Source organism: Mus caroli, chromosome 9 (genome assembly GCF_900094665.2).
Source record: "Mus caroli chromosome 9, CAROLI_EIJ_v1.1, whole genome shotgun sequence".
NCBI classification, from domain to species: domain Eukaryota; kingdom Metazoa; phylum Chordata; class Mammalia; order Rodentia; family Muridae; genus Mus; species Mus caroli.
In genome coordinates, this window is record NC_034578.1 from 91,905,227 (window position 1) to 91,917,652 (window position 12,426).

General features: G+C 42.6%; 1 protein-coding gene across 8 annotated transcripts in view; it reads left to right on the top strand.

The window, feature by feature from the left end:
• Tfdp2 (transcription factor Dp-2) overlaps positions 1 to 11,160 on the top strand; it is an 83,225-nt gene extending 72,065 nt beyond the window's left edge. For 4 of the 8 annotated variants that reach the window (XM_029481300.1, XM_021171518.2, XM_029481297.1 and 1 more), the window contains 3 exons: positions 2,465 to 2,631; positions 9,717 to 9,822; positions 10,030 to 10,238. In XM_029481300.1, the coding sequence (XP_029337160.1) occupies positions 2,465 to 2,631; positions 9,717 to 9,822; positions 10,030 to 10,213 (457 nt within the window). In that variant the 3' untranslated portion in view covers positions 10,214 to 10,238. Of the gene's footprint in view, positions 1 to 2,464; positions 2,632 to 9,716; positions 9,823 to 10,029 lie in introns of all 8 variants that reach the window. The other 4 variants (XM_029481298.1, XM_029481301.1, XM_029481295.1 and 1 more) reach the window with 2 other exon arrangements.
• Positions 11,161 to 12,426: the final 1,266 nt, after the last annotated feature.

A 12,426-nucleotide genomic window follows, 5' to 3' on the forward strand; every position in this document is an offset into this window, starting at 1 on the left:
AAAAAAAAAAAAAAGTTAGGGCCAGCAAGATAACTCAATAGAAAAAGGTGTTTGCTGCCAAGCCTAATGTCCTGAGTCTAATCTCAAAACCCACATTGTAGGAGGAGACAACCAACTCTAAAAAGTTGTTCATTGACCTCTGCGTGTGTTCCATGGTACATGTACACTAAAATAGTGTTTAGGAATTCAACACTGGGCTAGAGAGATGGCTCAGTGGTTAAGAGCACTGGCTGCTCTTCCAGAGGTCCTCAGTTCTATTCCCAGCAACCACATGGTGGCTCACAACCATCAGTAATGGGATCTGATGCCCTCTTCTGGTGTGTCTGAAGATAGCTACATANATGCATTAAATAAATAAATAAATAGAATGGATTCAAGAACTAAAAAATTAAAATCAGTTATTTACTTTATAATTTATAAAAGCTAGAGATAAATTCACACAATATCTAGCCCAGTAAAATGTTAGGTGTCAAGATTATTATTCACAGCCACCAACTACAGAAACCTATGTCAGGAAGGACTGCTAACTAACATCCTAACACCAAAGTCTTCAAAACGGTTAACATCTTTGGAAGTGACCTATAAATGTCACACTGTAAACACATCACAGCAATTACTTTCTAAAGTTAGTCTCTTCTTTTAGGAGAGAATATGAAATTACCTTCTTAGGTTGAAGGGCTTCAGCAGCTGAGCGTGTAGCACATAACCTCAGGAGGTTGAGCACAGGATTGGAATGANTTGGTCAGCATTGATCAACCAGGAGAACTGCGTAAGAGACTTGTCTCAAAAACAATTTAAATAATAAAAATTAAAAAATAAAGAGTGTCAGGAAAATTGGGAACCATTGACCTTNGCAGATTATGGGCACTGCTCACCGAGGCTAGAATCTATTTTGGTTCTGTGCCTTGGGTGGTCGCTGACTCANGCCTTGCCTGGCATCCATTCATGAACAGCTTGTACACGCTTGTTGTTTGAGGTAGGTCACTAATCTTGTCTGTCAATTGCTTTGTGAAGCAATCTTACCCTTAATTAGCCAGGAGGCTTTCCCACAGTGAAATTAAGTTTACAAAGCCATCTGCATTGTATGTAAGGGATGCCTGAAATCATCCCTTTGGCGAGGTACCCACTTCAGATGAACTTTAAGCTTGGTAATGTATTTTATTCAGACTCACACACTTAGCATTTTGCTTCAAGTTATAGATTTTTCTTGGTGTAAGATGTAGTAAGATGAAGGCTCAACTTCACATGATTTTACTAGAGAATTCCATAACAAGGTAAAACTCACTACTTGAGGCCTGAACTGGAAGTCAGTTAGTTCTGTCCTTCCACAGAGTATGTCCTGGGGATCAAGTTTCAGCTATTTCTTGCTGTCCCTATCTTTGCTTCTTGATTGTTGTTCTGTATAGCTAGACATCAGAACTGACTACCTTTCAAGGAAGTTCTGATTGGTGCTATGTACTTTTTATGTGGTAATTTTTATTTGCTTGTGACAGATTCTCACTCTGTAGCCTAGGCTGCACTAAAACTCATGAAACCTAAGGTGGCTATAAACTCACAAGAATATCCTGCCTTAGGCTTCCAAGTGATGGTATTTCAAGCACAATCCACTCTGCTCAGCCCTGTGACACTGACTTAAGATTTATTCTTTAGCTCCTCAAGACAGGATTTAACTGGGTTTGGTTTGTTAAAAATGTCTTCCATTTAATTCAAGTATGTTTAGCACAAGGGCCTCAAGTCCCAACTATCTAGAAGGATCTCTTGAGTCCAGGAGTTCAAGTGCAGTGTGGTACAACCCATCTTAAAAGAAAGGTCTTTATGCTTGACAGAAGTATGCTGTGTCTAGCCTGTGACTCAGGAAAATGAATTAAGCATCCAAAATGGTTCCTCAAGGCTAATCAACCAATCTGTTAGAGATACATACCAAGTTAGAAAGGCTTTTCTCTATAGCAAAGCTGTAGACAACTTTGGAGAGTACTGTCTCTAGGACAGAGTTTCTCTCTCCCCTCGTGTAACATTACCCGGGCTCTAGTGGACTTGTGTGGCCAGCTGACCTGGAAAGGTTATGAGGNCTTTGCTTGAGAATGGCCGTGTGCCCTGCTGCTGTTCTAAGTGCTCTTTATGGCGGCTGAGCTTAGGCTCTTGTTCCATTATTTAAGTGCAGAAAAGGCTGGGGTATAGTTCAGAAGGTCGAGCAATCATAAGGCCTTGGGTTGCTTCCTTGCACCACAAAAAGTAAATTAAACAAAGCACAGGATATAAAATCTTTCAGAGTTTCTCTGTAGCACCAAAACCCTCATACCTCCTTTATTTCTTAAAGACAAACTGATGATGTGTTTAGGGGTGGTTGGTGTGTGTGTGTGTGTGTGTGTGTGTGTGTGTGTGTGTGTGTGTGCATGTGATCTAGGGCAACTCACTGTCTGGCACCTTGACCTCACTCACCCCTTGTACCTGCTCTGTTTCGCAGATTTGAATACCTTTTTAATTTTGATAACACCTTTGAGATCCATGACGACATAGAGGTACTGAAGCGGATGGGAATGTCCTTTGGTCTGGAGTCAGGCAAATGCTCTCTGGAGGATCTGAAAATCGCAAAATCCCTGGTTCCAAAAGCTTTAGAAGGCTATATTACAGGTATGCTAGCCATACTAACAGATCCCTGACTGAACCTCTCACTCACTTGTTAAATCTTCACACAGAATGCAGCAATTTAGAGACTCAGTACTGGCTTCACCAGGGGGCATTCTTTAGTACTTTTTATAGTTAAGTTTGTTACTTGAAAAATGGAACCCACATCTAAACATAAGGTTTATGTATCGTTATATACAGCTGTATCCAAGGTACCCAGGCTAGTTTAATATAACCTATGCTTTGACTGTGGCCTGTCACATGAGCTCGGGTATTGAATTTTACACTTTTGGCATTATGTCAGTGCTTAGAAATTTTCAGATTTTGGAACATTTCAGATTTGAAATTTCTCAATTTGTACCAATTCCTTTCACTTTATAAATGTACCACAGTTTCATCCATTCATCAGTTGGTACACATAGGATTTTGGGTTATTTTGAATGATACTACTTTTAAACATTTTTATGGGCTGATGAGATGGCTCAGCCGGTAAGAGCACTGACTGCTCTTACCAAAGGTCCTGAGTTCATATCCCAGCAACCACATGGTGGCTCACAACCACCTGTAATAAGATCTGACGCCCTCTTCTGGTGTGTCTGAAGTCAGCTATAGTGTACCTATATATAATAAATAACTTTAAAAAATTTTTATAAACGTTTTGTTTTATAAACATATTTTTAGCTTTGTTGGAGTAAAACTTGGATTTTTTTTTTAAGTGCCAAATGGTTATTACAATGACTATACTATTGTACAATCCTCCTAAGCAATGATGAGGCTTCTGGTTTTTGTTTTTTTTTAAACATCCTCCCCACCCCAATTTGGTACTAGTGATTGACTGCATGGCTCTGCATGATAAAGATACAATCTACCACCAAGTTCCTTCCAGCCCTGTTTGTCCTTATAGTTTCACATTCTGGACATGAAGTGGTAAATCATGGTGATTTTTATTTACTTTCTCTAATAATTCAGGGCCGATTTTCCTAATTCTAACATTTATTTTGCAAAGGAACTTGAACATTTCATCTAAAATTTCACATCACATGTTTTGGTTGTTGTTGCTGTTCTTTTTTTTTTTTTCTTAGATATTTTCTTTATTTACATTTTGAGTGTTATCCCCTTTCCTGGTTTCACCTCTGAAAACCCCCTATCCCATCCCCCCTCCCCCTGCTCCTATGAGGGTTTTCCACAACTCACTCCCCCTTCCCCCCACCCACTGTCCCTTCCCCAGCCTGGCATTCCCCTACACTGGGGCATCAAGCCTTCACAGGATCAAGGGCCTCTCTTCTCATTGATGTCTGACAAGGCCATCCTCTTCTACATATGCAACTGGGGCTGTGGGTCCCTCCAACTCTTTGGTTGGTGATTTCATTCCTGGGAGCTCAGGAGGGTCTTGTTTGTTGATATTGTTGTTCCTTCTATGGGACTGTAAACCCCTTCAGCTCCTTCAGACCTTTCTCTAACCTCTCCATCGGGAACCCGTGCTTGGTCCAATGTTGGCTGTGAGCATCTGCCTTTGTATTTGTCAGGCTCTGGCAGAGCCTCCCAGGGGACAGCTATATCAGGCTCCTGTCAGCAAACACTTGTTGACATCCATAATAGTATCTGGGTTTGGTGACTGTATATGGGATAGATTCCCAGGTGAGGCAGTCTCTGGATGGCCTTTCCTTCAGTCTCTGCTCCACACTTTATCTCTGTATCTCCTCCCGTGGTTATTTTGTTCCCCCTTCTAAGAAGGACTGAAGCATCCACACTTTGGTCTTCCTTCTTCTTGAGCTTCCTGTGGTCTATGAATTGTATCTTGGGTATTCCAAGCTTTTAGGCTAGTATCCACTTATCAGTGAGTGCATACCATGTGTGTTCTTTTGAGATTGGGTTACCTCACTCAGGATGATATCTTCTAGTTCCATCCATTTGCCTAAAAATTTCATGAAGTCATTGTTTTTAATAGCTGACTAGTACTCCATTGTGTAAATGAACCACATTTTCTGTATCCATTTCTCTGTTGAAGGTCATCTGAGTTCTTTCCAGCTTCTGGATATTATAAATAAGGCTGCTATNAACATAGTGGAGCATGTATCCTTGTTATATGTTGGAGCATCTTCTGGGTATATGCCTAGGAGTGGTATTGTTAGGTCCTCAGATAATACTATGTCCAATTTTCTGAGGAACCTCCAGACTGATTTCCACAGTGGTTGTACCAGCTTGCAATCCCACCAACAATGGAGGAGTGTTCTTCTTTCTCCACATCCATGCCAGCATCTATTGTCACCTGAGTTTTTGATTTTAGCCATTCTGACTAGAGTGAGATGGGATCTCAGAGTCNTTTTGATTCACATTTCCCTGATAACTAAGGATGTTGAACATCTCTTTAGGTGCTTCTCAGCCATTCAGTATTCCTCGTTGAGAACTCTTTGATTCGCTCTTTGATTACCCCATCTTTCAATAGGGTTGTTTGATTCTCTGAAGTCTAACTTTTTGAGTTCTTTGTATATATTGGATATTAGACCTCTGTAGGATGTAGGGTTGGGGCTGGTGAGATGGCTCAGTGGGTAAGAGCACCTGATTGCTCTTCTGAAGGTCCAGAGTTCAAATCCCAGCAACCACATGGTGGCTCACAACCATCCGTAACGAGATCTGGCGCCCTCTTTTGGAGTGTCTGAGGACAGCTACAGTATACTTACTGCTTGTGGACGTTGTACATCGTGGTGCGCACTAGGCTCCGCACCACGATGTACAACGTCCACAAGCAGCTCTTCTGAAGGTCCAGAGTTCAAATCCCAGCAACCACATGGTGGCTCACAACCATCCGTAACGAGATCTGGCGCCCTCTTTTGGAGTGTCTGAGGACAGCTACAGTGTACTTACATATAATAAATAAATAAATCTTAGGAAAAAAAAATGATGTAGGGTTGGTAAAGATCTTTTCCCAATCTGTTGGTTGCCATTTTGTCCTATTGACAGTGTCCTTTGCCTTACAGAAGCTTTGCAATTTTATGAGGTCCTGTCAATTCTTAAACTTAGAGAATAAGCCATTGGTGTTCTGTTTAGGAAAATTTCCCCTGTGCCCATGTGATCAAGGCTCTGTCCTACTTTCTCTCTTCTGTAAGTTTCAGTGTATAGTTTATGTGGAGATCCTTGATCCACTTGGACTTGAGCTTTGTACAAAGAGATAAGAATGAGTCAATTTGCATTCTTCTACACGCTGACCTCCAGTTGAACCAGAACCATTTGTTGAAAATGCTGTCTTTTTTCCATTAGATGGTTTTAGCTCCTCTGTCAAAGATCAAGTGGCTATAAGTGTGTGGGTTCATTTCTGGGTCTTCAGTTCTGTCCCATTGATCTACCTACCTGTCCCTGTACCAATACCATGCAGTTTTTATCACTATTGCTCAGTACTACAGCTTGAGGTCAGGGATGGTAACTCCCCCAGAAGGTTTTGACTGTTGTCCAGGCTGGAGTTGAACTCTTGTGACCCTGTTGCCTAGGCTTTCAGAGTAGCTGAGACCAAGGTGCACATCGCTGTATATCTCTTCAGCAGAGCTCTAATATTAGGTAAGGTCTATAAAATCGCACTTGGGAGGCAGAGGCAGGCGGATTTCTGAGTTTGAGGCCAGCCTGGTCTACAAAGTGAATTCCAGGACAGCCAGGGCTATACAGAGAAACCCTGTCTTAAAAAACCAAAAAAAAAAAAAGGTCTATAAATCAAATGTAAGCAAAAAGGTAGTTTGTCTGTTTGCTCACTGAGTTTATTGGCTAAGATTTATGTTGTATTTCATGTGTTAAGTTAGTACCACGTACCATCTGCACTGGTCCCTGCTCCCTTTGCTCCCAGGCACAGATCTTGCTGTTTTCATTATAGCCTCACTGGACTGGAAGCCTAGCAGTGTCTGAATGAAAAAGACTTACTCAACAAACTACCAGAACGTTATTTTCACTGGCGAAGGCTCGCGGCGATTAGTAGGCTCTGTGGTTTGATCTCCTCATGACCTCATCTGCAGACTGGACTGCAGATTCTCTTGTCAGTTCAAAGGGACACACATTCCTTTAGTATGGAAAGGGAGGGAGGGAATGACCCGTGGACAGGAGTGTGAGAACCACCAGGCACAACCCAGAATAATGGGAAAGAAATGTAGGCTTTCCAAATCCATTGTAGAAAGGAAAGATAATCTGTAATGTTCACAACGGAATAGCTGTAACCCAGCAGAAAGTTTGCACAGGTCTGTGTACTAATTCCAATTCAGCACAGGAATAATTCACTATTAATTTCAACATCTTGTTCAGACTTGTTCTTCTTAAATGTATTCATAATCTGCTATCCTTCTTAGAATTGGAGTCTTTTTTTTTTTTTTTTTTCACAGCTGCCTCAGCCTGTGGAGAAAAAGGCTCACAAGGCTGGTGTAAACTTCATGTAGCCATTCATTCAGTTCCTCATTGCTGTGTGGGAACGGTCTATCAGCTGACCAGACAGGGTCCTAACCTGACACACATAGCTCCATTGGTTTCTGCACAGTAAAACAGTTTCTGTATTACAAGAGTAGTGTAATACAGAGGCTGGGGCGTGGCCCAGTGGGTATGGACACTGGCTGCACAGCCTGACCTGAGTTTCATCCACAGAACCCACATAAAAAGCCGTAGGGGTGGTATGCCTCTTCTCTCTCAGAACTCCTCCAGGGAGATGAGGAGGTAGAAGCAGAACTGGCCAAAAGCTCTCAGAGCCACTAGCCTGGAGAATGCAGTGCAGCAGCANGAACCCGGAGACCCTGCTTCAACAAGCTTGAAGGCCGGAACCAACTCCCAGAGCCCACTAACTTCCACAAGCACGCTTCGGTATGGCTTGACATACCCACACTCACACAGACACAGACAGACACACAGAGACACACATGCCCACACTTACATAGACACACAGATATACACACAGATACACACACACACACACACACACCTACAGCTCAAGGGCTGGCAAGATAGTTTGGTGGGTTTGTGATTGCATCAGACCTGATGATCTGAGTTTGACCCCCAGTACCTACATCTATGAAGGAAAGAACCAGCCACTTAAAGTTACCCTCGAACTTCAGCCACACACATGCACAGAAATGAAAGTAATATAATATATGAGTGTAAGTTTAAAAGTACAATAAAAGCTTATTTAAGCAAAGTATATTTTCTGGGTATACATTAGATTTTGCCTTATGAGAATCTTTTTATTTTTATTTTATTTTTTGGTTTTTGAGACAGGGTTTCTCTGTGTAGCCCCGTCCTGGAACTAACTCTGTATGTAAATTAGGCTGACCTCAAACTCAGAGATGTGCTTGCCTCTGCCTCTGAAGTACTGAGATTAAAGGTGTGTGCCACCATGCCCTGCAATGTGAGATCTTTTTTATGGCTGTGTTTCTAAAGGTTTTACTATTTATTAAAGGCCACTGTTAAAAGAGACTATAGGCAAAGGTCCTGAGCTTAAATCCCAGCAACCACCTGGTGGCTCACAACCATACGTAATGAGATATAATGAGATCTGATGCTCTCTTCTGGGGTGTCTGAAGACAGCTACAGTATACTTACATATAATAAGTAAATCTTTTTGAGAGAGAGAGAGAGAGAGAGAGAGAGACTATATACATTCATTCAGTAATTCTGAGGTCCCTAGACATTCAGGTCCAGTTTTCTCTGAGCTAATATTCTGTATAGGGAGAACCACTCAAGTAACAGTATAGTAAGAATTGATCTGTTGTTAGGAAAAAGGAGATGGCCAGGTCATACTCTCTCGTGGTTTCCTGTAATGTCTGTCTCACCTTTAAAACTATGAGTGCAGACCTGGAGAGAGGGCTCAGTTGTTAAGAGCATGCAGTTGCAGTGCTCTTCTAGAAAACCCAGGTTCAGTTCCCAGCACCCACTTAGTGGCTCACTACCACCTCTAACTTGAGTTCCAGGGAATCTAATGCCTTCTTTTGGCCTCCATGGGTAGCAGAAATGAAACTGTTATACAGATACACATGCAGACAAAATACTCGTACACATACAATAAAATAAAAATAAAATTAAAAAATGATGGCGTTATTTTTAAAAAATCCCTCATTGAAAGCATGACCTTTTAAAAACTAAGGACTGTTTTGAATGATAAAGCAGGGAAGTAGTCAGGAAAAAGCATAGACCATTGATGAGCAGTGGTATTGAGTTCATCAGCATACGCTTAAGAACAGAACCCCAGGGAGGGAAGCTGGTTCAGGTGGTAAGATCTGATGATGTATACGAATATCCAGTGCTGGGGAGACAGACGGCAGGACCCTTGGGGCTGGCTGGTCTACTGGCCTAGCCTAATTATTAATTAGCAAGCCCTAAGTCTCAGTGAGCGACCCTGTCTCAGGAACTTACCTACTTGTGCGCGCACACACACACACCATACATGCACTCAGAGTGAGAGGCAAGGGAAGGGGTGCCGGGGGTGAACATCTGCCTGACCCAGAAGATGTGCATTCTTTTTAAAGATAGTTCTGATTTTTTATGTCATTACGCAATCCTGACTATTAACATCACAGTCGTGGGGCTTCANGATGAGGACATCAGATGTCCAAGACAGTTCACATTCTTACCANTATATCCTGTAAGCTACCTTACCAGGTCTCACATGAAGAAAGCTAGAGAGACGACCAAGTAGTTAAGAGTATACACTGTCCTTCCAGTCCAGATCCTATTGGACAGATCACAATCCCCATATCCAGGGGAATCCAACACCTCTTCCATGGGTACCTACTTTCTCATCCATTCACCCGAAACTCAGGGCTTCACACATGATTTCAGAAAATGTCTTGGGAAAAAAAAAAAGCATTGAAGGAAAGGGGAGTAGTCAAGGTGTTACTTTGAATTCTCTCTCTCTGGAGTCTGCCTTTCTATAGTTTTTTTCCCTCATTCTTGTTCAGAATTTTATTGTGCCTACCCTGCCTCNCAAATAACCAATGAAGAACACTAATTTCTTCACGGGGCAGGATAATTGTCCAGCTGTCACCAAGACATAAAACCCAGTTTACTTTAGACCACAGCAGAACAGTCACAAGAGTTTGCTATAGTGTTTGTTTGTTTGTTTGGTCTTGCAGATATCTCCACAGGACCTTCTTGGTTAAATCAGGGACTACTTTTGAACTCTACCCAATCAGTTTCAAATTTAGACCCGACCACCGGTGCCACTGTACCCCAATCAAGGTATGTATTTTTTTTTCAAGGTGAGAAAAGCAAGCCACAGAGAGACACTTGACGCTGCTGTGTTGCTGCTGCAACAGGTGGCTCGGGTTGAGAACAAGCAGACCTTGCCAGCAGCACCTCCTTAGTTCTTATTCCTATGTTGTGCAGAAAGAAAAGAGCTGTCTCCCCTGAATTAACGAGCCTGTGTGTTCTTAACTTACTTGCTAGTGTAAACCAAGGGTTGTGCTTGGATGCTGAAGTGGCCTTAGCAACTGGGCAGCTCCCTGCCCCAAACAGTCACCAGTCCAGCAGTGCAGCCTCTCACTTCTCGGAGTCCCGCGGCGAGACCCCCTGTTCATTCAACGATGAAGATGAGGAAGATGAAGAGGAGGATCCCTCCTCCCCAGAATAAAGACAGGAGAGAACTCATGTTTTAATATTTGATGCTCATGTGTGTCTTTAGTGTGAGCTCTTGTGTTTTGAAATGATTGCTTCAGTCTTTGCCTTTGTTTGCATTTGTGTTTAGTGAAAACTAGAGAAACACAATAAGCAAATCACATGAAGGCTGAGATGATTGAACTGACTGAAAGTTCCCATAGCGTGGATGAAACCGAGCAGCAGAGCAGCAGGACATGACCAACAAAGNGTGCTTTCTGAGGACGTGGAGAGCGGCAGTGACGAAGGTCATTTGTTTTCAGGGAGGTAGGGTTTAAAGACCCCCAGTGGGAGCATTTAGANGGCAGGCGGCTGCAAGGACTCTGCATGGTGATGGCTTCTCTCTAGCCCGCTGGCTTTGGTAGGCAAAAGTGAACTTGGAAGTCACAGTGGGAGTCAGAGGGTGCAGATTGCAATCCTTGTCGCCTGAGGAGCCGGGTGGACTGCTGAGCTAGTCCAGGGGTAGCCGGTCCCCTCATGCATCTGCTGCCTTAGCTTCTAGAACGGAGCAAGCGCTAACTTTTACGTACCTAGGTGACATGTAGAAAAATTTACAGTAAACTGAAATGACCATTTGTCAATGCATTGGTGCATAGGAGTTACTAGGGCTACTTCTGGAAGCCAAAATAGAATAGCATCTATCTCCATGTGCATTACAGACTTCGCCAGCACTGCCTTTTGCCAGCATTCTAAATTTGGAGTTTTACTGAGAAGGAAACTGTTTTTATAGTTTTAATCGGAGCTATGCATTTCATACAGCTTTTTAATTTACAATGAAACAAAGAAACAAATTCCTTTGACCAAATTGTTTGTCTATAGTTGTCTGCAGTACTGTATGATTTTACCCATGTGCAATTTGTAAAATGAACCAGATGTCATTACTCTTGTCTTTATTTCAAGAATATGGCCATCTCTGTTCTCTTATACATGTTATCTTTTCCATATTTTAATTATCAAAATGACCNTATCAGACTTATTCCTGGGTAAATTGCATTTCAACCTAACTCAATATTCAGTATTTTTGTTAAAACCTTGAACACTCCAGTTGACTGCATCTGTGCTAGCGTGGGATATCATACATGATCTTAAAGCCAAAGATGCCATGAAAATACTGCAGTATGTCTGTGATTTCTGCTTCTCCATGTAGGGGAGCATGGGACATCCACTGCCATGCCAAACTCAACTTACCAATACATTAAGGCCTTGAAAGGGAGCAGAGAGTGGCTGGAGAATCAATTCTAACACCAGCTGAAGTCGCAGCTGTTGTATCTGGTTTCTGTGAGCCCTGTACCAAGTTCAGTCCAAAACGATATTCTTTTCAGTCCTGTGGGGGAAGGACAGGCTTTATCTCATGATGCCTTTCTGAGACTTGACCATTATGAGCTGAACATAAAAAGTTTTGGCTGGCTTANGTGATTGAGGCCATTAACACTGATAAGTATGAATGTACAGATATGGCTTAGGTTTCTTCAAGAGGAAACACATTCTGTCCGAAGGAAACTGTAGTGCGAGCCCAGAGTGTTCAAGGGCGCCAAGGTCCTGGCAGGTTATAAAGGGTTTTGTGTTGGCATGAGTTCTGGAACACATCTCAGACTGTCAGAGCAAAGTGACCAGAATGCAACAGGAGCTACCTCCTGTACCACTACCATGTCTGTCCTTGGGAACGTAGCAAGACCTGGAGATTGGAGATGTCAGAGGCCACAGGATGCTTTTTTAGTCTTCAGAATACCTAAGATGTCTCAGACTTAAANCAAAGGCATGTGTTACACGCATCCCGTTTACCAAATCCTCACAAGAGTTTTCAAGGGACTGTTTCCCTTGATCTGCACCTGCTGCTGTGCTCTGTGCTTTACACTGACAGAACCTGGGTTTTCAGTTGGCAGTCATGGAGGGCATGTTCTGTGGCTCTTATCCTAGTATTTGGGAAACAGAGACAGAAAGGTTAGGTCTTAAAAGTCAATCTCGGCTACATAGTGAGTCAAGGCCAGCTTGGGCTACATGAAACCCTGTCCAGGGGAGGAGGTGGGCAAGCTAATCGAAGACTTCATCTTTGTGTGCCCCACCCCTGGACATATACTGCTAAGGACATCTCAATACTAGACTCAGTCAGGAGTGGTGGTAACACTTGTAATCCTAGACAAGCAAAAGGGTCACCAGAGGCTTGAAGCCAGCCCACACACACACCAAAAA